The sequence below is a fragment of the Drosophila takahashii genome, chromosome 2R (assembly GCF_030179915.1).
Source record: "Drosophila takahashii strain IR98-3 E-12201 chromosome 2R, DtakHiC1v2, whole genome shotgun sequence".
In the NCBI taxonomy this organism is placed as follows: Eukaryota; Metazoa; Arthropoda; class Insecta; order Diptera; family Drosophilidae; genus Drosophila; species Drosophila takahashii.
The window spans coordinates 39,688,663-39,716,127 of NC_091679.1; the positions used below are offsets into that span (position 1 = coordinate 39,688,663).

Genomic DNA, 27,465 nt, shown 5'->3' on the forward strand with positions numbered 1-27,465 from the left:
AAGGGAACGACCCAAAATGGTTCTTGTTGAATTTTCAAACAGCTGTTATTTGTTAAAAAATTTCACGGAACTTAAAGCATGTAAAATTTGATATATTATTGCTAGTTACTGCCTAAAAGTGTTACCAAGGTAAAAAGAACTACAAATATGCTTTTTAAGTTGATTTTAAAATAAATAATGCGTACTGGTGATACTAAAATGTTACAGAGTTGCCACGACTTTTGAAAAAAGGTGACAACTCTGGCTTTTCAGCAATTCAACAACATTTTCAACAGCCTCGAGGCTGATGAATTGCTGAAATTTCTGAAAGTTGACTTTGTATGGAACAGCTGATTAACAGCTGACCAAAATTCAACAATTCAGCAATTCAACAGTTTAGGGAATCCCCCTTTTTTTAAATGGAAAGAAAACCACAAAAATCAATGGAAAACTGCCTGTAGGAGTTGCTGCAATACATATCGCCTCTTCAACAGGGAATTTAATGCTTGCGACCCAGGTAGGCTCAACGTTCTGTAATATTTTAAAATTGGCGCCAGTTGATTTGTTTGCTGAGAGTAAGACCATGCTACATGCATTGCGGATGAAATCCGAAAACTTCGGTCACACTAAAAGATTAATATTTTTCGACTAGTAAAACTCTTAGCCGAACTGAGTACTAGGCTTAAATCATGATTTAATAATAGGGGGATTCCCTAAACTGTTGAATTGCTGAATTGTTGAAAATTCAACAAAAAATTTCAGCAATATGGGGAACGACCCAAAATGGTTCCTGTTGAATTTTCAAACAGCTGTTATTTGTTGAAAAATTTCACGGAACTTAAAGCATGTAAAATTTGATTTATTATTGCTAGTTACTGTCTAAAAGTGTTACCAAGGTAAAAAGAACCACAAATATGCTTTCTAAGTTGATTTCAAAATAAATAATGCGTACTGGTGATAGTAAAATGTTACAGAGTTGCCACGACTTTCAAAAAAAGGTGACAACTCTGGCTTTTCAGCAATTCAACAAAATTTTCAACAGCCCCGAGGCTGTTGAATTGCTGAAATTTCTGAAAGTTGACTTTGTATGGAACAGCTGATTAACAGCTGACCAAAATTCAACAATTCAGCAATTCAACAGTTTAGGGAATCCCCCTAATGTTAGTTCTTAAAGTATTGCTGCGGGATTCTATTTTTCATTATTGCTTCCCCTTCTCAGCTAAGTATATAAGTAAATTAAATGTTTCTCCACATTTACTGGTAAAAAGGGACACCTTCTGAAGATCGAAAATAATTCTAAATAATATTAAAATAAACTTCCACTAACCACTTATGTAAATATGACTTTTTTAGGAGCTTTACAAAAATTTATAAAATCACAGGTTGTGGAAGAACTAGCGAAATAGAATCTCTACTAACTAAAATGTAGCCAAACTGGAATTCTGATTCCGTAGCGGGATTCTGCTTTTTGGTATTTTGTCCACTTTTCAGCAAAGTTAATTAAATGTTTCTGGACATCTAATTATATAAAAGGGTCACTTTCTTAAAATGCAATATATTTAAAGTAAACTTCCGCTATACGACTTTTTTAAGAGCTTTGAAACAACCGCACAGCCTGTGGAAAGGTATAAATATAATCTCCACTGACTAAAAAGTAGCCAAAAAGTGTGCACCTCTAGGCCGATAATCCTTCCCCGCGGCAATCGATAGTTCCCCAGCTGCTGAAAACTCCATGCGCTCGGCGGGTATTACAAATCATCGATTTTTGGATGATTACGTGAGACAAACCCAACGCGGAATATTTATAGACAAGAATGTAATATTAGCGGAGCCAGAATTAATAAATTTTGAATACACACAGGGTAAAATAAGACCTCAACTTTTCGCATATGAAAAATCCGCTAGAATTATGCGAACAAATTTAATTACACCCAATTTTTCACACGCAAACACAGAAACTATGGAAAGAACATTCAAAAATCTTGTACGAGATATCCAGGCTAGTATGAGAAAGTATTATGCAATACAAGCCTCCACATTCAATAATGATATCGAATTAAAAAGAATAATAATACGCACTATATGTATTTTAATTAAAATACAGGGAAGATTCGGTAAGTGCTCTTTTCTTTATCTTATTATATTTTAATTAATTAACGAGGACGGAAGCTAACTTCGGCAAGCCGAAGTTTTAATACCCTTGCAGATTTCACGAATGAAAACTTGACTAGAATAGCAGCATGAATTAACAAAACAAAATATTTTATAATTGAAAAAAAATTAAAATTTAAAATTTTTCACCCTATTGTTCCTATGAGAGCTATAGGATATAGACGTCCGATCGGCACGCGCCATCACCCTGGACAAGTTATGCATAAAAGAATACGATTTGGAAAGTTTCATGTCAATAGCTTATATTCTGCGCGAAATATCCTGAAAAACGTAAAACTTCGACCGATTTCACCCTATTGTTCCTATGGGAGCTATAAGATATAGACGTCCGATCGGGTCGGTTTTCAAACTTGATCTGCGTACACATGTTTTAGGAAGACTGTGAAAGTTTTAAGTCGCTAGCTTTTAAACTGAGCTCGCAAACGGTATTGAAACAGACGGACATGGCTATATCGACTCCCCTATTGATACTGAACAATAATAAATATCGGAGAACAGACATTCTCCGGGTTATTCATTTGAATTAGCGAAGTGAGTCCCGATCGCGGCAAGAGTTCAAATCGAAGTGCCTGTGCAACCAGAACGCCTCTCGCTCCGAGCTCATCTTCCCTCTCACTCAACTCCTTTCTCGCTCTTGCGCAACCTGGCCACACTCGACGGTTATGCCATTTCAGAAGGTCTGGCAACACCGTCTCGCTAATATTGCGCTCTCGCTCTCAAGAGAGAACTAATACTTTGTATACTTCATATGAAAAACAACGTCAAAAAATGTTGTTTCATATGAAGTTTTTGTTTTGGACGACTTTTTGTTGGGTTGAGTACTAGCCTTAAAAATACAATTAAAGTAAGCTTCCACTAACCATCGCTAAAATCAAAGGTTGTGGAAACACTTGCTCAATAGAATCTCCACTGACTAGAAAGTAGCCAAACTGACTAAAAAGTAGCCAAAAGGACTAAAAAGTAGCCAAAAAGTGTGCACCTCTAGGCCGATAACCCTTCGCCGCGGCAATCGATAGTTCACCAGTGGTGGGCCGGCAAATTGTGTTTAATTTTGCAAATAACTTTGTTTAATAATGTTTTAAGGACTTGCGCGACAACCAAGAGAGAGCAAACCACAATGTTTTCCATGTGCAAGCAGACGCACGCCGCGACGGCGCTGGAGTTTTCGATAGCGTGTCGCTTCTTCAACAACCTGGAGGAGAACCTGGTGGTGGCGGGCGCCAATGTGCTGAAGGTCTACCGCATAGCTCCCAACGTGGAGGCGGGCCAGCGCCAGAAGCTGAATCCCAGCGAGATGCGGCTGGCTCCGAAGATGCGGCTGGAGTGCCTGGCCACGTACAATCTCTATGGCAACGTGATGTCGCTGCAGTGCGTCTCCTTGGCGGGCGCCATGCGGGATGCCCTGCTGATTAGCTTCAAGGACGCCAAGTTGTCCGTTTTGCAGCACGATCCGGATACGTATGCCCTGAAGACCCTGTCGCTTCACTACTTCGAGGAGGACGACATACGTGGCGGCTGGACGGGCAGGTATTTCGTGCCCACCGTACGCGTGGATCCCGATTCCAGGTGCGCCGTCATGTTGGTCTACGGCAAGCGACTGGTGGTGCTGCCCTTTCGCAAGGACAATAGCCTGGACGAGATCGAGCTGGCGGATGTGAAGCCCATTAAGAAGGCGCCCACTGCGATGGTCAGCAGGACGCCCATAATGGCCTCGTATCTGATTGCACTGCGGGATCTGGACGAGAAGATCGACAATGTGCTGGATATACAGTTCCTGCATGGCTACTACGAGCCCACGCTGCTCATCCTCTACGAACCGGTGCGCACTTGTCCCGGAAGGATCAAGGTGCGCTCGGATACGTGTGTTTTGGTGGCCATTTCACTGAACATCCAGCAGCGAGTGCATCCTATTATTTGGACAGTCAACAGTCTGCCCTTTGACTGTTTGCAGGTGGGTTTGGACTCTCATTAAATCTATTATCTCCTTGCAAATATTCACATATCTCCTTTCCACCCAGGTTTATCCCATTCAGAAGCCCATTGGTGGCTGCCTGGTGATGACCGTCAATGCCGTCATCTATCTCAACCAGAGCGTTCCTCCTTATGGCGTCAGTTTGAACAGCTCAGCGGACAACAGCACTGCCTTTCCCCTAAAACCGCAGGATGGAGTGCGTATCTCTTTGGACTGCGCCAACTTTGCTTTTATTGACGTAGACAAGCTGGTCATCTCGCTACGCACTGGCGATCTCTACGTGCTCACCCTCTGCGTTGATTCGATGCGAACGGTGAGGAACTTCCATTTCCACAAGGCAGCCGCCAGTGTGCTGACCAGTTGCATCTGCGTCCTGCACTCGGAGTACATCTTTTTGGGATCTCGTCTGGGTAACTCGCTCCTACTGCACTTTACGGAGGAGGATCAGAGCACGGTCATAACTTTGGACGATGTGGAGCAGCAGGCGGAGCAGCAGCAGCAGCAGCGAAATGTGGCGGAGGAGGATCAAAATCTGGAGGAGATTTTCGATGTTGATCAAATGGAAATGGCGCCAACACAAGCCAAATCCCGTCGCATTGAGGATGAGGAACTGGAGGTGAGCTAAAGTAACTAGTAGAGCCCTGCATGAATGGATTCAATGAATTATTTTGAATTTTTTGTTTTATATGAATGAATTAATTAGAATTTTGAGTTTAATAGAATAGAATTGAACGAATGAATGACATAAATTCCGAAATAATTCAAACGACAATTTCTTTTGAAGAAGAAAGGGCCATAATTTTGTGATAAAATCTGCATGAATTTTATTTTCTATGCAGTTAACATTGATTTGTTAAAAATGTTACTCTTTTAGTTCTCAAAAGAAAGCACAAAAAAAAATCTTATCTTATTCAATTCGAATTGAATTAGAAAAACATTCCATTTATTTCACATAGAATTGAATTAAACAAATCTGAAATTTCATGGCATACTATGATAAAACAAAAATTTAATGATTCACGCAGGGCTCTAGTAACTACCTAAAATTCTGAATTAATAAAAATGTGTCCCCTTTTTAAATAGGTATATGGTCAGGGAGCCAAGGCATCGGTTCTCCAGCTGCGCAAGTTCGTCTTTGAGGTGTGCGATAGTCTAATAAACGTGGCGCCCATCAATTACATGTGCGCCGGTGAAAGAGTGGAGTTCGAAGAGGATGGAGCCACATTGCGACCGCATGCGGAATCTCTGCAGGATCTGAAGATCGAACTGGTTGCCGCCACGGGTCACAGTAAAAACGGAGCTCTTTCCGTCTTCGTAAACTGCATAAATCCGCAGATCATCACAAGTTTCGAGCTTGACGGTTGCCTCGATGTGTGGACCGTGTTCGATGATGCCACCAAAAAGTCTTCTCGGCACGATCAACATGATTTCATGTTGCTTTCGCAAAGGAACTCAACCTTGGTTCTGCAAACGGGACAGGAAATCAACGAGATTGAAAATACTGGTTTTACGGTCAACCAACCGACCATATTTGTGGGTAATCTTGGACAGCAGCGGTTTATTGTTCAGGTGATTTTTTAACCGTGGTAATTAGCTATGCTGTTTATTAATAAATTGGTCTTCTTATCCACCAGGTCACCACCCGACACGTTAGATTACTGCAAGGAACTCGTCTGCTTCAGAATGTGCCCATCGATGTGGGCTCTCCAGTTGTCCAGGTGTCCATAGCAGATCCCTATGTTTGCCTGCGGGTGCTAAACGGCCAGGTGATCACATTGGCGCTGCGAGAAACACGTGGAACTCCACGATTGGCTATTAATAAGCACACAATCAGCAGTTCCCCCTCCGTAGTGGCCATTTCCGCCTACAAAGACCTCTCCGGATTATTCACAGTCAAGGGTGATGATATCAATCTGACAGGGAACTCAAGCAGTGGATTTGGCCACAGTTTCGGGGGCTACATGAAGGCGGAGCCCAACATGAAGGTGGAGGACGAAGAGGATCTGCTATACGGCGATGCGGGAAGTGCTTTCAAGATGAACAGCATGGCGGATTTGGCCAAGCAATCCAAGCAGAAGAACTCGGACTGGTGGCGACGTCTCCTGGTGCAGGCGAAGCCCAGCTATTGGCTGGTGGTGGCACGCCAAAGTGGCACCCTGGAGATCTACTCCATGCCGGACATGAAGCTGGTTTATCTCGTAAACGATGTGGGCAACGGGGCCGTGGTTCTCACGGATGCCATGGAATTTGTGCCTATTTCGCTGACCACCCAGGAGAACTCCAAGGCGGGCATTGTCCAGGCTTGTATGCCGCAGCACGCCAACTCTCCGCTGCCATTGGAATTGAATATCATTGGATTGGGTCAGAATGGCGAACGACCTCTGCTGATGGTGCGAACCCGAGTGGAGCTGCTGATATACCAGGTCTTCCGATATCCCAAGGGTCATCTGAAGATACGCTTCCGCAAGCTGGAGCAACTGAATCTGCTGGACGAACAGCCGTCGCACATTGAGTTGGACGAGAACGACGAGCAGGAGGAGATTGAGTCCTACCAAATGCAGCCGAAGTATGTGCAAAAACTGCGTCCTTTTGCTAATGTAGGAGGACTTTCTGGCATTATGGTGTGTGGCGTAAATCCCTGCTTTGTATTCCTAACATCTCGTGGAGAACTTCGTATACACAGGCTAATGGGAAACGGAGATGTGCGCAGCTTTGCTGCGTTTAACAACGTGAATATACCCAATGGTTTCCTGTACTTTGACACCACCTACGAGCTAAAGATCTCTGTGCTGCCCAGCTACCTCAGTTACGACTCGGCGTGGCCGGTGCGAAAGGTTCCACTGAGGTGCACTCCAAGGCAACTGGTTTACCATCGCGAAAACCGGGTTTACTGTTTGATAACGCAAACGGAGGAGCCGATGACCAAGTACTATCGGTTTAACGGAGAGGACAAGGAGCTGTCCGAGGAAAGTCGCGGCGAGAGGTTCATCTACCCCATTGGTTCGCAATTTGAAATGGTTTTAATATCACCGGAAACCTGGGAAATCGTACCAGATGCTTCGATTTCCTTTGAGCCCTGGGAGCATGTAACCGCATTCAAGATCGTAAAGTTATCCTACGAAGGTACTCGTTCGGGTCTCAAGGAATACCTCTGCATTGGAACCAACTTTAACTACAGTGAAGATATTACCAGCAGAGGAAATATTCACATTTACGACATCATCGAGGTGGTTCCTGAGCCCGGCAAACCCATGACCAAATTTAAGCTGAAGGAAGTCTTTAAAAAGGAGCAAAAGGGACCCGTTTCGGCCATTTCGGATGTGCTGGGCTTTCTGGTCACTGGATTGGGACAGAAGATCTATATTTGGCAGCTACGCGATGGAGATCTCATTGGAGTGGCTTTCATAGATACAAATATCTATGTGCATCAGATTATCACTGTGAAATCGCTGATCTTCATCGCAGATGTATACAAATCTATAAGTTTGCTGCGCTTCCAGGAGGAGTATCGCACCTTGTCACTGGCCTCGCGAGATTTTAATCCTCTGGAGGTTTATGGCATTGAATTCATGGTGGACAACTCGAATCTGGGCTTCCTGGTCACCGATGCTGAGCGCAATTTAATTGTCTACATGTACCAGCCGGAGGCAAGGGAATCGCTGGGTGGCCAGAAGCTGCTGCGCAAGGCGGACTATCACCTGGGACAGGTGGTGAACACCATGTTCCGTGTGCAGTGCCACCAAAAGGGTCTCCATCAACGCCAGCCTTTCCTGTACGAAAACAAGCACTTTGTGGTTTATGGTACCCTGGATGGAGCTTTGGGATATTGCCTGCCGCTTCCGGAGAAAGTCTACAGGAGATTCCTCATGTTGCAGAACGTCCTGCTCTCCTACCAGGATCACCTTTGTGGCCTCAATCCCAAGGAATACCGCACTCTCAAATCGTTTAAGAAACAGGGTATCAACCCCTCGCGCTGCGTCATCGATGGCGATTTAATTTGGTCCTACCGCCTGATGGCCAATTCGGAACGCAATGAGGTGGCCAAGAAGATTGGCACGCGGACGGAGGAGATCCTGGGCGATTTGCTGGAAATCGAACGACTGGCCGGCGTTTTCTAGACATCCTTTCGCGGCAAAGATGTAAAGTTTTAGTTGGTAGTTTTATTTGTAGATTATATGTTACGAGTTTCTCAGTTGTAATTCTAGTTTTGTAATCCAATCGAAGCCACAACAAAGTATTTTGTTAAGTAAACTTTGGAGTTTGTAATGATTTCAGTGGGCTGTACAAAAATATTGGGCGAAAAGTAATCTTCCCTAAGATCGTAGACTTTAAAATCTCGAGATTTATCGAGTTTTGATGTGGTAAAAATAAAAATCAGAAAGTATATATGATTTTAAATGTATGTATTTTTAAAAACTGATTTAGAGATTCTTAAAGATGATAAAAAATTCTTCTCTTTGCGGTTCCTCAGTTTTATGGCTATTTATTAAAACGATCGAAGTTCAAGTAATTAAAAACCTATCCCCAAAAGTAAAGAAAACAATTAAAGACTTTAGATTGGACGCTTTGTGGGGCGTCTTGCCTGCGTCACAGCATTCGTTATGTATTGTATAATATATATAATGTATATGTATACTAGATTATTCATTGTATAAACTAACAACATCATCAGTATCAGTATCAGTTAGTTAACTCAATGTGCAACAGCCAACGGCAGCCGTACACTCGTCGTACGAGGAAAATACACATTTCCAATCGAAGATCATCCGAAAAAATGAAAGAAAACTTATAGGCGATATATATAATAATTAAAGAAATTGCAAACTGTCTGCTTAGTTGGTACTCGGTAGTTGGTAGGTGGTGCGCGTATGTGTGGTTTTATGTGGGTGGTTTTGCTTTGGGGTGTCCTGTGTGTGGAAGGCGCTTCGTGTGTCCTTGTTTTTCGTTGAGCAACTAATTTAGTTTAGATAGCGAAAACAACAATCTTCAAGGCGGCTAGGCAACAGGCAAACAAAGTATGCGGATTACGAGCTGATATATTTATGTGTACGTAGTGGTGACTCCGAAATCCCAGCCATCCCGGCTAGCCCTCGATCTGGGATCGCAGTCGGGGACGTGGCAAATCGCCGAGCACAGCCTCGCCATGGACGCTTTTGGTCAGCGCCTGAATGCTGGCCGCTATGTCGATATTGTCCATTCCCTGTTAAAAGAAATCATTAATTAGTTTCATATTTATAAAGATTTTTTCTAAAGGTAATCCCACCTCCTCGCCGCCCAGGGCAAAATTATTATTATTGGCCGCAGCAGCTCTCTCAGCCAGCGTGGTGTTGGCTATCTCGATGGGCAGACTCCTGGCAAAGTTCATCAGCTGCGCATGGCTGGGGCGACCTCCTCCTCCTCCGCCGCGCACTGGTATCGAAATGGAGCTGTCCGGATCGAGAGCATCTTTAAGGAAAAGAGAAATACTTGGATTACTTGTGCTTTTTATTATAGCCTTGCAGAGGGCTATGTCAATCTGTCCGTCTGTTTCTACGCAATCTAGTCTCTCAGTTTTTAAGCTATCGGAATGAAACTTTCCCAAAAGTCTTCTTTCTATTGCAGGTAGTATTTAAGTCGGAACCGGCCGGATCTGACAACTATATGTTATAGCTCCCAAAGGAAAGATCGGAAAAAAACATTAGAAAAATTCTAGCTTCGGTTTTTTTTAAATATTCTACTCGTGGAAATAATATTTTTTAATCGGATCACTTTTTTTTTAAAAACGGTCGTAAAATTAAATGGAAATTAATAGGAACAAATTTATATCTTTGTTGGTACTTATTACTTTCTCTTCTTCACTGGGATCAACATAGCTTTTCTTTAACATTTCAAAATTTCGAATTAAATTCAATAAAATTCGGACGTCTATATTATAGAGCTCCCATAGGAAGGATCAAAAAAATAATGCCAAAATAATACGAAAGGAGCCAAAATTTCGATTGATTTAACATATAAGCAAGTTAATCTAAATTTAATGTTTTTTTTTTAAATAATAGGAATGATTTACATATAAGCTTCGGCTGGCCGAAGAAAGCTTCCTTTCTTGTAAATAGAGAGATTTTATTAATTTACCTTCAGCTTCGTCGGCCGCTTCGTCATCCAGCACGCTGCCCAGTCCGTTTTGCTGGAAGGGATTGTGGTGGTGCTCCGGCTGATAGATCAGGCTGCGCGGATAACTTGGCACTGGCACAGACTGAACTGGCGGCGGCGCCGGGGCATCCACATCCTCCAGATCGAAGAGACAATCATCCGCATCGTCGGCGGCACTGGACTGACCCGAACCATTGGTGGCCAGCATCTGTGTTTGCTGACCACCACCAGCACCTCCGCCGGCTGCCGATTGCTGACGGAAGGTGGGACTATTGCCCACGCTCATGGGCGTGGCTTCTGGGGTGGCGGGCGGTGTGTCAAAGTGCGACATCTTTCTGGCCACCGAGACGCTCTGCAAAGGCTGCTGTTGCTGTTGCGGCTGCTGTTGCTGTTGCGCCTGCAACTGCGGCTGCTGATTGAGGGTCAGGAAGCTGGGCGGATGATTCAAGGTGGTGGTGGGCGTGGTGGGTCCACCGTTCAACTCCCGCCGGCTGCTAATGGTGTTCCTGCGCCGGGCAGTCGCACTCTGCGGCTGATTGGCGGCCACATCTAAAGCGGGGGGCATGGCACGATCCAGCAGCTCCGAGGCCAGCTCGGGTAAATTGCGGATTAGGGCGAATAGAATCGCACAGTCCTGGTCCGACTTTTCGCGGAAGCTGTTCAGCAACTGAAACTGATTGCGCGTATACCGCTCGATTCGCTCATTGGTCTCCAGAATCTCCTCCTGCAATCGCGCCTGCTGATGCGCCTGTAGCATCCGCAGCCTCTGGAGCCTCTGGGCATCTGTGGGATTCGCCGACAGCGAGCCAATGCTCAAGCTCGACGCCGAATTGGATATGCCACTGGTGGTGGAGTCACTGCCCGTGTGATCCATGATCAGCAGCTCAAAGGTCTCCGAGTAGGATTTGTTGGACTTGCGCTGGGCCAGCTCCTCGCTGCTGCTCAGCAGCGTGCAGTTGATCAGGTAGAGCGTGGGCGTGGCTCCAGCACCCGCCGTCAGTCGCTTGGCGCACAGCACCTCCTTGCAGTTGATGCACAGGCTCAGCTGCCAGCTTTGGCCAGCGGCGTCCAGGGTGAGGCCGTAGAGCAGCTCCCGCTGATTGATCACGGCCACCGTGAGGTCTGGAATGGGTCCATAGGCCTGGAAAGTAGAGAAAAGTTGAGAATTACTAATTGTTAAAAAAAAAACAAATATAAATAAATTTAGAAATATATTATTATTTATTTATTTACCCATCGAAATGTAGAAAAAATTTTTTAAATCAGACCAGTCATTAAAAAGTTATGAGCAAAAATTGAAACAGACGCTAGGTGGAGCCATGAAAAATTTCAACAGCTGCTAGATGGTGCGAGTAGCTTTGATGACTGCATATCTTCATCTCCCTCGCACTCCCTTCAGCTGAGTAAAGGGTATTTGATAGTCGATAGCTATTCATAAGCTTTTTTAAATATTTCAAAATTTTTTTAGGTCCTTCTATAAATTTTAAAAGGTTTTTTAAAATATATTCTTTATAGATTTGAACAACACCATAAATAACAAAATTTGTATAGGGTTTTTTTTTAGCTTTTTCTCAGTGCACATATCACTTTCATATGACTGGATTACTTTTAGTCAACAGGTTGATAAGACCCTCAACCTGGTCAATGTCTGATAAAGGGGATTATCAATTTACCCCCATTATTATCTGCAGTTTTGATCAGCCCAATGGAAAGGCTTTCTTCGATATTTACCCAGTCGACAACCCCGCCGCACAGTAGTTCAAGTGCAAATTTGTCAATTATGTTCATTTCGAGTGGTGCTGCACCCGATTGTCGGGAAACTTATCGGAAAACAAGGGACCCCAGCTGATGAACATACAAAACAACAAACAATTAGTGCAATGGCAAAATGATGTTGTTTCTCCCTACCAAAAAACAGAAGAATACTTGAATTATTAAGGGTGTCATGGTGACAAACAGAAGATGATGTGAGATGGGGTAAACAACAGGTTCCCGATATCAAACAATCAGTTGGAAAAGTCTGTTTGATGATCTTAAAATGGCAAGTGCACTCAAAAAAAAATTTTAGAAAATCGCCTATGGATTTGCTTTACTGGCGATTTTTTTCTATATTTCTGGAATATTTCTTGAATTTAATGAATTTTGATTAATTGGAAGAAAATTTTCTTTACCAGTAGAAAATTTTTTTATTTTAAAGAAAAAAATCGCCAGTGAAGCAAATCCATAGGCGATTTTCTAAAATTCAGGGCGATTCATTTTCTGAGTGTGGTGACCCCAAAATTGAGAAAGATATGATATGACTGCCAATAAAATACAAATATAAACAAATGTCCATCATCATCATAATTCTGCCCCCAAAAGTTACCTCACACAGCCTTATACTATATATAAAAAAAACTATTCGCAACCCCCTCCCCTCTTCAATTTATATAGATAAATTCCCCCATTTATGCAGAATAATTCCGGCATGTTTGGGATCGTAGCACGTGTTTGCCGACTGACACAGGAGAGAAAAACACTTTTTATAGACGTGCTCGGTTAAATTTGACACTCGCGTCCAACACAATCAAGTAATATTCATATAACCCGGACAATAAACACAACCCAAAGGGGGGGATGAGGGGGCGGGACACTGGACACAAGCACAAAACAACCACTCGCACACGTAGATACACAGAATTAAATTGAATTAACGTACAAAATGCAACCGTCAACAGAAATCAAATGACAATGTTGCCCGTCAGCTAAGCGCTTCAAAAGCTCCTGGATTGCATAGCATCGTTTTCCACATAACCGTCATCATTATTGTCAGGTGGACAAGAAAAAGAAATCATCTCGAGATTTAGGATCTAATATCATTTCGGTAAATCTTATAAAAAGTTGTTAGTATTTTTTGTCTTTAATCCTTAAAATTATTTCTAATGATAAAATTATATTTGGATTTAAATTGCTTTAAATTATAACCATGACCTTTCTGTAAAATCATTTTTTAAAAAAACTTTTTCAGGAACATCTAATTTTCTAAATATTTTTAAGCCTAATAGAATATGGGTTTAACTAAAAAAAATCATAATCAATCAAGAATGTCTGGAAATCGGATTAATAAAAAGTCTAGTTTAACATTTAACAAACTAACAGATCTTGAAAACATATAAACTATTAAATATTATTAAATAATACCATTTATATTTCTGCTTCCCACAATGTTTTTAAGAATAAGCATTAACTAAAACTTGGCAAACAAATCAATTTCCGGGCATTTCAAAATTGCAGCTGCATTCGTTCGTCTTCTTTTCGAAAATTGTTTTTCTCTTCCATTTTGGACAATAACAAGTTGTGGTCACACACCCACTCAACAAAATATTGTTTTCAATGCAAATTCCAAACTTGTTTACACACCCCAGTGTGGTAATATCTAATCAGCCTCAGTCAGTCGGCGACAATAATTATATGAATGAAACCGAAATAAAAAAGGCAGTAAAATGTGACACAGCAAATGCATTGTTGTCAAGTGTTTTGGCATTCATTTGTTTTTATTTTTGCTGCCAAACGCATAAACATATTTATGGGCTCAGGCCTATTTGCTCAGTTTAAATTTGCAGTTTTATGGCTGTTTTCGTAACCACAAGACTCGACTGACTTGTTGTTCTTGCTGCTAATTTGCTTCGCTCAATACCCTTCAGTTTGGGTTTTTAGGGGAATGAGTGGTTAAGAACTCGTTCGATTGAAAAACAGATAAGATAAGTGATAATAGACGAAAGATTACAATGATTTTTAATTTTAGATTTATGATTTTATCTCCCGAGAGCGGGTAATTAAGATTAGATTAAGGTTTCCTTATAGATAAGGGTAAAAGGTATAAACAGAGATTGGTAAATAAAGACTTGGTGGTTAAATATTTCTCGAGTTTTATATAGAAGTCTTCATAATATATTGGATATTATTATATTACAATATGATATTTTCTTGCCTTACTATCCTATTAAATTTCGAGTTTAATACATAAATATTCAGAATATCTAGGCTATCATTATATTACAATTTGATATTTTATCGCATTACTATCTTGTTATATTTCGAATTTTGTACATAAATATTCCGAATATTTAGGATTTTATTATTATTATTTATTATATTACAATGTGATATTTTCTTGCCTTACTGTCTTAATATTCCAGGGTAACCAAGTTATCGATTATACCTCATTACCATTCATCATTCATTCTTGATTTTTTAGCGTTATTTACAGTTTTTATGGCCCGGCTGGCTAAGCTTAAAGTGGGTGTTTTTGTTGACTCGGTTGTTCGTCCCCGACCGCCTGACCTTATCAGTTGGCTTGTAAAATGCTGAGGGGCCCTGCTTAACTCCCATCCATTCATCCATCCATCCATCCATCCATCGAGTCCATTGATCCTGGCCACTTGCATTGCATTACCCTATGTTTTTTACCCTTTCTTGCCCAACATTTTGCAAGAACTTGCACATCTTCACTCGCTGTTCGCAATTTGCAGTTTGCAATCTGCCAAATGTCAATGACTCTTCTCAGTGACTTTCAGACTGCAATGACAACAATTGAAGGCAACAATAGCCGTCGTCGTCACTTCATTGGGTCGGCTGGTTGGTTGCTTAATTAACGTAACTGGCTGTTCGAATTATCGGTTCTTGCTTAATTGAAATTAAATGTCTGTGCGCTGTCCTGCTAATTATGTTGTGGCGCCACCTAGTGTCCGGAACCGGTGGCAGTTAGCTAATTAAATAACCGTTTACGTTCGACTTTGACGTATGACCGTTTGTTTTATGGCCAGCCCGGCATTTGATTAATTGTAATCGCGTCTTCTGGCCGAAAAGAAAAAAAAGCAAACAAAACCACGTAAATAATAATAAATAAAACATGGCGTGTTCTTGTTGGATGAGCTTCTCATGAAAGAGATGGCAATTGGCTGGCAGAAAGAGAAGCTAAATCGCCTGAGGAAACGCGCCGAGGAGCACGTAACTTAGCCGCACGCTCCTCGCATATCGGAAATCAATATAAATCGTTTTAATTGAAATGCGACATTTAAATAATGTATGCAATCTAGAGGGAATCAATTGCAGTTGTGCCAACTGTCGAAATCGTTGTCCAACTGTCAATGGCAATCAGTGGATCTCTTAATATGCATAGTGGATAACTAAGATGAATTATAATGAATATGTACCAGTCGCTTTTTGGAGCCAATTCAATCTTAGTAAGCAATTTTGAATTATTTTCGAATTCTAGTATTTTTTTTAGATTTCTGTGTTAAACCGTTTCAGAGATCCTTTCAACCTCCCAAAAAAATAGGCTGTATTTTATATATTTAATTCTAGTAATTTAATTTCGCTTTCTTACCTTTGCGTAAAGAAACTAAAACCAATCTCTGTACCCAACTCCTTTGAAAACACATCTTATCGCCTAGAGCCGCATAATATGACCATAAAGTCGACTATAACTTGAGAGTTATGTTCTGGCAATCTTGGGCAGGAAATACAAGTGCATTATTATTATGGACCTCTCAAGTGCCTCTGGCTGTTTAGTTATGCTGTAAGGCTAATAACGACTGCTGTTAAAGCTTTTTGCTATCATCAAACTGTTGCGCACTTGAATTGCCTGTCTGCCAGTTTCTATTTTATTTCATTTCATTTCATTTTTCTGTCTGGGCTGGCTAAAAACAATTGAAATTCATATCAGAATAAGAGTGTGTGTCTGGCAATGCAGATCCCCAGCCGGCTTATGCAACCAGAACGATTCCCATAAAGCAAACAACTTTAAAACAGAATGTATGTAATAATTTTTCGCATTTTGCACATTGCTGCATAATTAATTTGTTGTTGTGCGAGGCGATTGTGTAGTTTAATTGATTGCCCGGCATTAATTAAGCTCATAGCTCGACACTCGATGTGTCTAATGGGACTACTTATAGGGTCTGTCAACCTTCTCTGGGTCCCCACTTTCCCCTATCATTTTATATTTTTTATTTTGCATGTCAAATCGCGTTGCTTTTGACTTGGTGAAAAACAAACAAACACATTAAGCTGTGTCCAAAGGTAAAAATGAGCTGTTGATGACACATAAAAGAAAATGTTTTCGTTGATAAAGTGGTACGTAAGTAAATAAAGATATGATAAACAAATAGTTTTTAAGACTTTTAAAATTATATTTTATTTATTTGTTGTCTTTAATGAGATAATTCTTATCAGTTTATCTTTTATTAAAAAAAACAAGATGATAAGTCAAAAAATATATTTCATAAAATATACAAAACGTGTTCATATAGAGGGGAAAAGTTAGAGAGGGGCATTAACCTGTTGCAAGTGTTAGCACCTTCGATAATTACCAATCAATCAAGCCATCAATCATCCGTGGCTGGCACACCTTTCGACCAAAAGTAAAAAAGGAAAACAATCATTCGCCCGATTGACGCATTTTCCTTTGTTTTGTTTTCCATTTCTAATTCTATTTTCATTGGATTTTACTTTTTTTATAGCTTTGAGATAACTTGCCTTGTTTCGTTTCATCGGCAGAAACCGAAACTGAGCCAAAAAGAAAATAAGTTGTAAACAAATCAACTGGCAAAAGAAACTACGAAAATAATCTTTTATAGATTTGGATCCCCCTCGAAAAAGGGGGGAAAGGGGGTTGGTTCGCTCTGGGGTGCGACTTGGTTCGCCTCAATGCTCACGAATAATACAATATAATACCCTCTTCCTCTTTAGTTTTGCCTCTTTTATTTTTTGTGGACTGTTTTTTGTTGTTTTGAAAAAAAGCAAACACATTTCGCTCAGATACGTCGTCGTCGTTGGCCATTATCATAAACAACTTTAGACAGCTGGGGACACACGCGCGTGCGGGGCGTTTTCGCTCTTCGGATTACGAATTGCCAATTTGTATTGCCGCTCCGGGTCTTTTCGAAAAATTTCCACTACCATTTGGCCGGGTTTACGTTTTGGCCCGTCCATCTAGGGCTTTTGTTTTGGTCTTGCTTTCTTGGGCTTCTTTTTCGGCCCGTCTATGTGAGTCACTTAGGGCCTAAGTCTGATTTAATCCCCCCATTAAAGGGTCTTTGGGTCACTTGTTGGTCGAAACTTGTTTTTCCAGACACAAAATGGGCCTAGTATTTTTTGGGGTTCGGTTCATGTTTCTTGATTGGGATTAATTGATTTTTCAATTTAAAGGGCGTTATGAAGATTGGATTGGTATTAATTGCTTTACTGGTTACCATTTGAATAAAGGGCGGTTAAGTTATGGAAATTATGGAAATTAATCCAAGTTTTAGGAAAGTAAAAAAAAATTTTTTTTTTTTTGTAATTTTTATTTTTGTTTATTATTATTACTTTCTGATATTTTACTCTTCTAACTAGTTAAAAAAACTTAGATAGCTGTTAAATATTTTATTATTATGAACTCTAAATATAATTGATTATCTTCTTTACCTTATCTATAAACACACACTTATTCTACAGGTATTACAAAATTAATTGCTGCCATGTTAACTTTCTAAACCAATACTAATTTAAGCTTATTGTTTTTCTAGCCCTTTGCTTTTCCCCCCTCAATAAAATGTTGCCTTATCTTCAAAAAAACAAAAAAAAAGGAAAAATAACAAAAAAGAGCGTATCATTCAATGTCGTTTGAAAACAAAATCTGATAAGGCCCTAGACCCAAAACATCGCGTATAGTCTCGCCAGCTAATATGTACCAACACCCCCCTGCCACCCTACACCCCCGCCCCCTCATAAGATATACATATAATGCAATCGGGACTAGACTAGAAAGAGAGACAGAGAGAGAAAGCTCTGGGAAACGTGCACACGTGTGCTCCCGCCGACAGATTAAGCGTTTATTTAATAGGTGAGGTATGTGCTCAAAAGAGTCGAAGCTCGCTAGCCTACACAGCGAAAAAATTGGCATATTTCATTTAATAAAATATTCTTTTAAAAAAATGTAGGAATTTGTGATTTACAGTTAGTTAGTTAGTTATTTTACAACAGGGAAAAAAACTGTACAGTGCGACCGTATATTCCAAAACCTTAAAATATAATCTTAGTAACTAGATACAAATGAAATTGAACTTAAAAGAAGCTGTCAGATTATAATAAACAACTTAATCCACATTAATCATTTGTAATCACCGAAAAAGTTTTTTCCTGCTTTTCAAAAAGTTAAACAATTTTCCTCCCAGTGTTTAACAGTAAATTAAGCGCAACAATGTTTGCCTGCCGGCAGTGCTAAACAGACTTTGAAAGGAGTGAACAGCCAAGGGGTAGATAGGGAAGACTAGGGGCTATGAGGTGTGCCAGGCGTTATCTAAAAACTTTGACAAACAAATTTTCGTTGCCGTGGGCTTTGTTTGCTCAGCTCACAGCCGGCTACAACTCAAATTTAATAAACAAACAGCAAAGATGGCGGAATTCTCGGGCCTGCCCAACGTCTGCTGTTAATTGTTAGTTTACTCGCTTTATACACAACACACTCACACCGGTCGTATAAATAATAATATAAATATATGGCCATATACGTTCGTTCCTACTAGAATAATGAGATCATCTGTAGCGGGCCCCAAAAACGCGACCTGGCCCTATTTTCGTAGCTACCGAATTGTAGAGTTGTGATAAGAACTGATTATTTGTGCAAACGCGACTATTTATAGCTTTTCCTAGGGTAAAAATTACAAGACAACAAGATGGTGATAAGACGGGAGTCAAACACTTGAGAAAAATGTATATTTCTTGAAGTTAAGAATTATGTTGTGGAGTCAGAAATATTTTATTTTAGAGGTTCTTAAATGTTTATTGATTTTTAAAAAATATTTCGCTTTAAGGGATTCAACAATTTGCGGAATTGTATTGAAAAACATAATTTTTTCTTTGTGTACTTTTTCACTTTTCATTCCTATTTGCGTATCAAATTTAGACGTTTTCCGTCCTCTTGTTTCGTATTTATCCAAAGCAAACAAATCTGTGGCCGCACATTTGACACAGTTTTCATTATTTATTTATTTCTCGTCTGGCAATACTATTATTTATTTTTTCTTTATTTTTTGGCTGCATTGTGTTGTGCCCCAGAGCAAATATTTATGCCAAGCCATCATAATTGGGGGGAAGCGAAGAAATTAACCCCTCATCAGAAAAATCACGCACGGTAAACGTGAGGGACCAAAAATCAGAGAATCAGAGAACCACCCCTTTTCGGCATTCTTCATCCCTCTTGCACACGCAAAATAAATTATTCGCGTTTAGATATTTTGAAAATTGCCCGCTAGCCAAGAAAGAGGTGTTTTCGCTTTATTTTTAGCAGGCGCGCGGTTTCTCAATTCAAGAATTTATAGTTTTGTTTACACAAGAGTGTCGAGTTGTTCGCATTTGGGTGGTTTCGTACTGGTACTTACAAGGCCCGTGGTTAAAAAGGTTAAGAGTTTACGAGCGAGCAGAGCAAGAGGCCCATTAAATTGGCCCAAAGATTGGTCGACGGGTCAGTGGTGAAGCTCAAGTGTGGGCTTTATTACAGTACATGACGTTCGCCTGCTGCCGCTTTCAAGGTTATATTTGTTAAAGATTAACATTGGTTTTCAATTAACCGACACGCGCGCTGTTTGCAGCTGGGCAGATGTATATATATCGGGGGGTTAAAAGGGGCGGACGGCCCTGATTGACCAGCGTCCCTCTTCTGGGACTCGGAAATTCTGACCTTGCCATATCATAATTGCAATCTCCTGCTGGGGTATGATATGTGGCTTTGTAGCGTCAGTCATTGAAAGAAGTCTATTTAGGTATTTAAAAATATTAAAGTTCTAAAGCAGCGGTCGGCACACACATCCGTTGACATTTTGTTTAATATTTGTGTGAGTAATTTGCACTGGGCAGCTCATCGATGTGTGTGTGCAGGCCGCTGTTCTACACTGTACGTGAGCGAGCAGCGGCTGGGCAGAACAAAACCCTATGCTCACTTAATAGGACGCGGCCGACCGCTGATCTAAAGCCATGAGGTAAAAGTGAATTTAATGAATCTATAATAGTCTAAAACTATTTATTTTTTATATTATATATGTATCCTAGAAATTTTTTTTAAATAATATTTTACTATCATTTTTATGAAAAAAGGTTTTTACACCTTTAAAAATATTCCCTAAAGTTCGTCAATGATTTTGGTTTCCCAAAGACTATCTCACACGGTAAAAATATAACCTACAGTTTTGATAAGAAGTTATTTTTATAAACAAAACAAAAATCACGCAAGACCCCAAAAAGTTTATATTATCACTCATTTTAAAGACCGATTTCATCAGCTTTGTTTATTTGCCTTCAGCCCTAGACAGCAATTAAGCTCTTCGCTCGCCTGATTTGCGATAAAATAATGATTTCTCCTACTTCTCTAGGGCCCACTTATCATTCCACTTACTATTATTGTTGCACAAACCCATACCCATAAAAACTTCCTCGATTCACAGACTTTACATTTGATAATGGCTATTTTTAGAGCCCACAAACGTTGTCACTGCAGCCGCGCCTTATATTTATTCTCCCTCCATAAAAATATAACTTATAACTGATTGATAACTCGTGCTTGGGATTTGCTGTTGTTGATATTTGTTTTGTGGAATCGGTGGATTGGAAAAGGGCTACAACGGTTTCATAACGCGATTAACTGGGCTAAAAATAAACATGGGCATTAGCATATGAATGCAGCTTGTCGTCTGTTGTTTTAGCTTTATTTATCAAACTAGTTTTTTGTTTTTTTATTTTGATCCATTGAAAGATTGTCGCTGTGTGTTTTTTTTTAAATTAGCCATTTTCCACAGGTGAGACAGAACTTTCGCACAAAAAAGGGCAGAGGAAAGCGAGTTTAACTGATTAAAGGCTCTAATCATAAATAAACAATTTCCAAAGGCAAAATTAGAGGCAGACATCGATTGACGACAGCGCGACTGCCAGCGATCAGTTTTATATATATAAAAATATATTATATATATAGAAGAGTATCGGACAGTATCAGTATTTGTGTCGCCGCGTTTTTACCGTTTGATAACCTAGAAAAGAAGCCTAGGTGTGAGTGTGTGGATGTGTGAGTGTGGGCGCTGGACAAACGAAAATTGATAAGGGGCGTGCGTACAATCATAGCTCGGTTTTTTATTTTTAGTGCCGGTTTAAGGGGCGATGACAAAGTATTATTATTATTTTTTGACATTTACCTTTCTTGAAAATAAATATTTAATATACTGGAGTCTAAATAAAATACCTAAACTTTTCAAAATAATATTAAGTATGCCATTAATGATTGTACAAAGCTCTATGACAATCATAGCTCAATCATAAGTCCATAGTTTAATGTTTACGAACAAAATTATGATTATTAACAGATGCTAAATGAAACGCTCTATTGTCAGTCAATTCAATTTGTGTTACACAAATCATTAGGAAGTTCGAGTTGACAAAATTCAAGCATAGCCTTGTAATATCACCATCTATTGCCATATGTCGTCCAGCGTTTTCAACAAATTTCATGCATAAATTCATAATTTAAACATTTTGGGGCCTACGCAGTTGATAGCTTTTATGGGAAGGGGTGGTATGGTGGTGGTGGTGATGGTGCTCCGGCCTGTCAACTGGCCCATCAAGTGGGCCCGAAAAAACCATTCGCCAGCCATCTCTATATGCCTTAGTGACCCCCTACCCGGCTTTTATGTATATGTATTGTGCTCATGGGTGTCTTTTGTGTGCCTACACATAGCAAAAAAATGCCATCGACATAAGAGTTTTGTTAAAAAATGTAATCTAAAATTGGGTAAAATACAAGATTTAACGATCATTTGAAATACTTTAATTTAAAATAAATTTATTTATAAAGAAATCCCTAATCCTCTGGGCCACTAGATACAAAGAAAATGATTTTGATTTGTATCTATAAATATTTTCTCAGATAAATAATTTTTTGTAACAAAGCAAAAAGGAAATTAAAATTTTGGGGGATTTTGGTAGAAGATATATCAATCCAAAGTTCCTAACATAAAAAGTAATACAAAGATAAAGAATCTTTATCTTGAACTGAATTTTTTAATTTTGATTACACCAATTTCAAATGAATTTCTGTGTATAAAATAATCCCTAATCCTCTGGAGAATTAGAAACGAAGAAATCCATATTGTACATATTTCTAAAGATTATTTTGATAGTAAGCTTACTGATATTGTTTGGTTTTTTTCCGAGTGAGGGTCTTGGAGTAACCCCCTCCCCCATTTTTTGCGCCCAGTGGGCCTTTTGGGGACCCCTTTCTTCCTCTTCCCGGGACTTCTCCATCGAATTTACGGCGGTCCAGTACCCGGCCGGCCGCATTTGGAAATCTCGAAAACTTGTTTATCCAACATGCACACGCACACACACACTCTCAAACAAATATACGGCTGCCAAAGAGATGGGGGAAAAAAATTATAAACAAGTTTTTTGTTTTGTATTTCGGTTCGGCTGTTGTTGTTCTTCCTCTGCCTCCGTCTTTGCCCTCGCCCCGCCCACCGCCCCCTCCTCGACCGCTCTTTGTGCTTTTTACTTCTTGCTTGTATTTTGTCGCTGGTTTCGTAATTTATTCTAAAAGCGTTCCGTTTTGGCTCTATATAGAGAATATACATATATATATACACACGAGCTTGCATACGAATTTATAAATATACATACAAGCGTACATACATACCAGTGGGGATATGACGTGTATTTGAATAAAAGTTATACCCTGAATGTTACCGAATTTCACTCGACGGTTTTGAGATACTTCTTGGGTGCGAATTTTATTAAGATAGTTACAATTTAGTTATTTGCAGTGAGTGTTTGGTCAGAAATCTTCAAGTGACTTGAAAAAATTAAGCTTATAATAACTTTAAGTTTTTTTAATCCACTATATATGGCCCTAAAACTTTGTATTGTTTTTTAAAAATACTTTTTAAAATGCAAAAAATTTAGTAAAAATAATTTTACGAAGTTTTAAGAAAATAAAAACCAAGTTAGTTCTATAACCGAAATAAAATGATATCTTTTAAAACATAGCGTGTGAAAACTTCGGTGTTTTACACCCTTTTGTTTGTCTTGTTTTCTTCTGGCTTTTTGTTTTGTTTTGAGCTTTGAATTATTCAAAATAACACTTTTGGTCTATTTGTCCTTATTGTTGCTGCCGTTGTTGTTGTTGTTGTACGCCTCAGCGCTTTTGAAGTGGGTGCAACACAAAGCTAAAAAAAATCAACAATAGTGGCTATATCGGACGATCTCCCAACCGCAAAAACAAAAACTAACAAGACGTAGCTTTATTGGACAATTCAATTTTGCATTACAACAAACACGGCTCTCGAGTTACAGGCCTGTGGTATAGCGACTGGATGTGCAATCACCGCGATAACCGATTGTTACAAGTAAATACAGTCCTACACCCATAATTAAACTACTATCCTCAAAAAAATATTCAAATTAAGAGAGTATAAGTTATAGAACTGGCTATAATAAAAACGTTCTCTGGCCAATGAAACTTTTCTAATTTAAATATTTACTAAAAAGTTCTGGGTTTCGAAGTTCCACTGTAAAACTTAGCAATTACAATGTGAGGATAACCGAACCCTCTTGAACCCCCAACCACCCACTGCTTGTCAAACCTCGGCTTAGCAGCTCCAGTGGCTGTCAAAATGTGACAAGTGTCGTGGTCGAGGGAGGGGATAAAACGGAGATGGAGAGAAAGAAAAGGGGAAAGAGAGATTTAACCTTGAAAAGTGGACAAGACAAGCGGCGATGACGCAGAGATTCTGAGTTTTTTGGATTTGGTCGAGGTATAGAACCAGAAACGAAAGATGGCAAAATACAGTACAATTTAATAATAACCATTACACGCAGAAAAAAAGACAGGTGAGAGATGCCCGAATGAAACTTCCTATGGGTAGAATCTAAGATAATATTTGCTTGCAAATGTCAACTACTTAGGAACCAGTTTACCTTTTTAATAAATACACTTATAAATGATCTGAATTTATGCACATAATTTTGATATAAATATAAGTATTAACCATTCCATTAAGAAGTTAAACAAATAGTTCCTAATGGAAATGAAATAAATAATTTATTTAATCGAATGACCAAACAAATAGTTCCTAATGGAAAATAATAACGACATTACCGAAAACATTATTTATTTATTCTTCATCATTAAAACCAACAATTACTTAAGTGGTGCTTACAAAAAAATGTATTTCAAAGTAATAAAAGAGTTTATAAAGGTAAATTTACTGCTTGTTTATTTACTTTTCAAAAATGTAAATAAGTGAAAAAATATGGAAAAATAAATAACAGCCCAGAGAGTATGGAAACTTTTTAAAGAAATTCCCATATTAACAAAAGATAAGTAATGACTAATCAAAAGCTATAAATTATATGTACCTATGTATATATTTTGATGAAATCAGCAAATATAAAAGATTTTTATTTATTGTGGCAAATTGGTAGATCCGACTTAAAGTGTTTTGGTTAGGAATGGAACCTCTAAATAGGTGATCTACATATTGAAATATTACAAAAAATTGTAAACAAAAATTCATGCGTTTAATTACCCAGAAACACACAACTTCCGAGTTCCGAAAGTAAAAATTATGACCCATGAACCGACTTCTTTTAACCTGAATGCCCGGGAATGCCAACCCCTTTGCGACTTTGTGACGCTTTTTGGGGAAGCAAAATTTCAGAACGGAATTATGCAAATTACTTACAACTGAGGGCGTCACAAATGAAAAGCAAAAGCGCATAAATCATAAAAAACGCGAATAAAAACGGGGAAAAGTAAGGCGGCGAGAAAAACAGAAGCTGACGCAGGAAACTAAAAATACCGGCGATCAGGTTGGCAAAGAGAACACCGAAAAAGAACAGGGTGTTCCTGTGTGCAAAGGAGGAGCGGATGATAAACAGGTGCGGGAGGGGATGGCCAGGGGGAGGGGGTAGCCGAAGGAGCGGAAGAGAGATGCGAGTTGCACTTGGGCAGGCCGAAAATAAACCAGAAAATGTGAGGATTGCTCACGATTTTCCCATGAGCGGAATGGATGACCCTATTTCTTCTTGCGTTGCTGTCCTATCCCTACATCCCTCCATAGACCATCCCCCTACCATTTCCATTCAATTCCCATTCCCATTCCCGATTCCAGGCCTACATATATAGGCCCATGTTTGTTTTGTGTGTGTGAGAATAGTCGGCACAGGCAGAAACGGCAAAAAGCAAAAAGCCGGCACACAAAGCGTAAAGAACGATAATAAACACATACAAACGCACACTACGCAACAATGCAAATACAGTGAAATTCGCTTAATTCAAACATGTAAAAAAAACAATAGATTAATAGTATATAGAAACTTTACAATATGTATAATTTTTTGTTTTTTAATCTCTTTTTTCTTGTTCTAACCAGTTTGGATAAACTGCGTTGGAAAATAATTAAATATTTTTGTCATGCGAGTATTTTTAGAGGAGAATGATGTGTTAAAAATAAGTTTTTTAAATATTCAAGCTAATAGTATTTAGAAACTTTAAAATATTTTTTGTTTTTTAATCTCTTTTTTCTTGTTTTAACCGATTTGGATAAACTGAGTTTGAAAATAAATAAATGTATTTGTCATGTGAGTATTTAAACTAATTTAAAAAATTAAAAAGGTTTAAAATTTCGAATTTTTCTTTGTTTTTTAATCTCTACTTTCTCGTTTTAACCAGTTTGCATATTTGTGTCATACAAGTATTTTTCAGGGACCGAAAATAATCATTATTTGAGATTTTTATTTTAAAAAGACTACTGTGATATTTTGTTTTAAACGTCAAAAATAACGTTCTTTTTACTCTTGTCCACAAAGTATATGCATTTCAACAAATCTGGAAAGCAAATTAACTGTTATTTGTTCATGTCTATAAAGTGCATAAAAACCAGTTAAATTGTTGATTAAAATATGTAAAAACCTCAGTAGGCCTTTTAAAATAAAAATCTCAAATAATGATTATTTACGGTCCCTGGTATTTTTAGAGGAGAATGATGTGTTTAAAATAATGAGTTCTATTCTTGATTTTAAATCTAACGAAAAAATATCTACCAGTTTTTAACTTGGCTAGCTTTCCCTTAAATCGTATCACCACTGTATTCCCTGAGAGAGAGCGAAAGAGCGCGCACTAGTGGCCCAGCATAGGCCTTTTGCCCATTGTTGTTGCTTTTTATGCTGTTTTCGCCTACCCCCCAATCAATACTCGCTCCGTCCCGCTCTCGCGCGCTGTGCGATAATCGGCTGACGAACTACTACAATGTATGGTACTATATAAGACTTACGTGCTTGAAGAAGTCCATGAACTGGCTGTAGAAGACAAAGTCGCGGGGATACTTCTGCTGGAACACCTGCGACAGGAGGATCGCGGGGGGCACCTCGCCCACGGGCGTACCGCCCGCACCGGGATTACCGTTGGCCAGGCCGGGGCCGCCCAGCCCGCCCCCAGTGACGCTGCTGCTGTTGCTGCGCTGCAGTTTCGAGGTCGAGGCGACGAAATTCAGGCACTTGCACGAGATCAACATGGTGTTTTTGTTATTGCCGGGTCGCTCTGATAACGGTAATTGACGATGCTCTCGCTCGCTCGCTCCTCTGTATTCCTTTTTTCCGGCTCCTTCGCACAAAACACTTATTCCTTATTTACGTTTCCACTAGCTATTCCACAACAACAACAACGATTTCGCCTTGATTTCGAACTGCTCAAAAACCCTCGAGTCACTATTTGCGGGTCTTGAGATTTACGAGTTTGTTCTTGCGACCGAAAACAATCGAACATGCACCCACAACCGTTCAATTTTTTTTTCGACTCTTCGAATTTTCAAAGAGCTGCTGGTGTAACCACCGGCTTTTCTTGGAAATTACCTAAAAAATGTACGGCGGAAATCTGCCTGGTAACACTGGGAAAACCCGTCCAAAATGTTAAAATCAACTGTTATTAACAGAAATGTTAAGATGCAACGTTTTCTTACATTGGCAGAACTGTTACGCCTCTGCTGTATCTTAACATTTTTGTTAACGGGAGAGCGACTGTTGCGCTCGATAGACATCGATTAAAGTTAGCGGCGTGTGCATCGGCTAACTTAGCGAGTACACCCTCCCCACAATGGCAGGCACCGTACTCAAGCGCATATTTGAGTAAAAATCGATAGGTTGGATAAATAACG

The 27,465-nt window shown here is 39.5% G+C and overlaps 2 protein-coding genes across 2 annotated transcripts; one reads left to right on the forward strand and one right to left on the reverse strand.

The window, feature by feature from the left end:
* Nucleotides 1-3,164: 3,164 nt before the first annotated feature.
* On the forward strand, nt 3,165-8,374 carry Cpsf160 (cleavage and polyadenylation specificity factor subunit 1). The gene is made up of 4 exons (XM_017142486.3): nt 3,165-4,102; nt 4,170-4,739; nt 5,207-5,692; nt 5,758-8,374. The coding sequence occupies exons 1-4, from the start codon at nt 3,269-3,271 to the stop codon at nt 8,239-8,241; spliced, it is 4,374 nt and encodes a 1,457-aa protein (XP_016997975.2). The 5' UTR covers nt 3,165-3,268; the 3' UTR covers nt 8,242-8,374.
* A 300-nt stretch (nt 8,375-8,674) lies between these two features.
* PRAS40 (Proline-rich Akt substrate 40 kDa) lies at nt 8,675-27,131 on the reverse strand. Its single transcript, XM_017142487.3, has 4 exons — nt 26,587-27,131; nt 10,235-11,393; nt 9,387-9,568; nt 8,675-9,323 (listed from the first exon to the last, which is right to left on the reverse strand). The coding sequence occupies exons 1-4, from the start codon at nt 26,824-26,826 to the stop codon at nt 9,207-9,209; spliced, it is 1,698 nt and encodes a 565-aa protein (XP_016997976.2). The 5' UTR covers nt 26,827-27,131; the 3' UTR covers nt 8,675-9,206.
* Nucleotides 27,132-27,465: the final 334 nt, after the last annotated feature.